General features: G+C 43.2%; 1 protein-coding gene across 1 annotated transcript; it reads right to left on the bottom strand.

Moving 5' to 3' along the window:
* Window positions 1-1,716: 1,716 nt before the first annotated feature.
* LOC139057124 (uncharacterized) lies at window positions 1,717-2,325 on the bottom strand. Its single transcript, XM_070534898.1, has one exon. The coding sequence runs from the start codon at window positions 2,323-2,325 to the stop codon at window positions 1,717-1,719; it is 609 nt and encodes a 202-aa protein (XP_070390999.1).
* Between the last annotated feature and the right edge of the window lie 613 nt (window positions 2,326-2,938).

The following is a 2,938-nucleotide window of genomic DNA, read 5'->3' as shown; positions in this document are numbered from 1 at the left end:
TGCTTTCGAAAACCGTATTGCTGAGACGTTATAATCGAAAACCTATTACAAAATGTTGTCACTCTATTACAAATAACTTTTTCCAGACCTTTCGAAATAACAGGTAATATTGCCACTGGTCTGTAGTTGGATAAATCGTTTCTGTCTCCAGACTTATACAACACCGAAACCTTTGCGAGCTTCATTTTGTCTGGAAAAACACCTGTAGACAAACAAGTATTAAACAGATGGGTGAAAACCGGTACCAGGAGATCGAGTACAAACTTAATAGGTCCTATTTGAAGTCCATCTATGTCACGCGCTTTACTGTTTTTTAGTGATGAAAATACTAAGAATATTTCCTCCGGAGATACCGGCTCAAAAAATGCACTGTTAGTAATCTGCATGTCCAGGAAGCTCGTGGCAGTGTCATCATGGACGCTATCAACCAGATTTGTGAAATATTCATTAAACTTGTTCGCCAAATTTTGCCCTTTAAATGCTTCATTATCAATTATTATTTCAAGTCCTTCATTTTGGCGGCTTCCCCTTTGTAATAGTTTGTTCATTTCGCGCCAGATTTCATTACCACGAGCGCCCGGTTTCCCCAAGAGGTTTTCAAAATAGCTGTTTTTAGCATTCCGTAAAAACTTTGTCACCAGGTTTCTGTGTTTTTTATAAGCAAGAAAGTCTGCACGATTTTTTGTTTGCAGAAATACGGAATACAACGCATATTTTTTTCTTATCATACTGAGACATTCATCTGTGAGCCAGGGCTTACGTATCTTCTTGGATTTCTTTACCATTTTGAATCTAAAGCAGGTTCTGTAGGCTTCAGTAAGGATAGAAATGAGAATGTTGTAGGCTTTGTTAGCGTCTACACATTCAAAGACAGGGTTCCAAATTATTTTTTGGATTTCTTCCCTAAAGTTGTTTAATGTTCTCGGATTTATCTCTTGAACAATGAATGACTCAGAATGATTCACACTTTTTTTCATAATTTCACCGTGTTTACAAAACATATAAATAGGTAAGTGGTCACTCACGGCTGCTGAGACAACACCCGATTGTATCGTGTCTTCAATGCTGTTAGTTACGAATAAATCCAGAAGACTTTCAGAAGAGTGGCTGATGCGTGTTGGCTCATTTATAACGTTTTTGCAACCAAATGAATCCAAAATTACCTGCAATTCTCGTGACTGATATGTATCTTGCAAAAGGTTAATGTTACAGTCACCCCCAATTGTAATGTGCAGCCTATTTAATGACACAAAACTGAGCACGCTCACTAGAAAAGAAAGAAATGCGTCCAGTTTACCATTCGGTGGGCGGTACAGCACAACAAATACAGATTTCTGATACTGTAAGGATAAGGCTTCATAATCTGGTGTTTCTATCGAGAATTCGGTAAGTAAGCTGCATGGCATGTGCTCGGATACAAGTTGCAAAACACCCCCACCACGGCGATGTGATCGATTTAGAAAAAAAGTTCTAAAACCAGGCAGGTAAAGTACTTCCCCTTCAGATTCGTACCACGTTTCTGTGAACATGATGACGTCAAATTTGAAACCAAACTCAGCAAGAAACATCATTAGTTCGTCATGTTTGTGCCTAGCTGATTGCGTATTGCAATGCAAGAATGAGATATAGGCACCGCCACATGGGCGGACAACGTCACGTGGCATAACCATCCGAACAAAAAGTACGAGAATGAACGCGCCAATAAGTAGGAAAGAACTACATCATCTTTTCCAAGTCGGCTTCACATGCTACACGTAGCATACGGGAGCTTTCCGTCTTACGAGCAAAAATTTTGCCTCCCCTCACCCACGCATAGCGCCATTTCATTTCCTTTTTCTTCGCCACAGTCATTCCAAGTAGCTTCTTTAGTTGAGGGGCCAGGTGCTCATTAACAAACACGGGTTGCTCAGTGGCAAATCCTAGCTCAGTTGTAGTGAACCTCGTCTTTCGTGCTTTTTCAACAACTGCGTCCCTTTTCGACCGCCGGTTAAAGACCACAACAATGTTCTGATTCGACCCATCTGTTCCATCCATCCCACTGTTCCGCACAGGAACACGATGGCAAACCTCAATGTCCTGCTCATTTATAGGCTCGCCCAGCGCTTCACCTACTTTTCCAAGCACGTTCACGAGGTTCTCGTTATTTGCAACTGGAATTCCCTTCACTTCGATGTTCTTGTTTCTTGAATACTGATCCTGAGCTGTTATCCTGAGAGAATTATCACGGACCTGAGCCTTCAATTTGTCCACCTCCTGAGCCAAAAGATCATTGGACACCTTTAAAGCCGCATTCTCCTCCTTGACGCTAGCACATTTCTGTTTCATGTCTTCATACTGTTTGTTTATGAATTCCAAGGATTGCTTTAGTTCCCTTAATTCCTTCCGGAATTCGCGTTTTAGGTCTGCTATCTCGGTTCCCATTGGGACAGGTTACGATTCAAACACAGGCGTACAAAAATTTGACAGACGCGCAGCAAAAATTTGACTGTAAGGCAGCAGAGGCAGCAGAGGCAGTACGTACAAAATTAGCAGAAGTAATGAGAGTTCAGACCTGTAAAATGCAAGTTGACGAAAATCACACCCTGCTCCGTGCGCTGCCCCGCTGCCAAGTGGTTCCAGCGATGATCGTGGCGTCCTTTTAAGCCAGGCAAAGCGTGTCACGTGTCCACAAAACCAGTCAATTCACCGGCGCATGAGGACGACGCCGCTGTATCTTGATGCAGCTGTACCGCAGGCACTTGGTCAGTAGTCGAGCGTTTTCGCCTGTAAAATGCAAGTTGACGAAAATCACACCCTGCTCCGTGCGCTGCCCCGCTGCCAAGTGGTTCCAGCGATGATCGTGGCGTCCTTTTAAGCCAGGCAAAGCGTGTCACGTGTCCACAAAACCAGTCAATTCACCGGCGCATGAGGACGACGCCGCTGTATCTTGATGCAGCTG

The sequence above is a fragment of the Dermacentor albipictus genome, chromosome 3 (genome assembly GCF_038994185.2).
Source record: "Dermacentor albipictus isolate Rhodes 1998 colony chromosome 3, USDA_Dalb.pri_finalv2, whole genome shotgun sequence".
In the NCBI taxonomy this organism is placed as follows: Eukaryota; Metazoa; Arthropoda; class Arachnida; order Ixodida; family Ixodidae; genus Dermacentor; species Dermacentor albipictus.
This window is presented reverse-complemented; position numbering and strand designations above follow the sequence as displayed.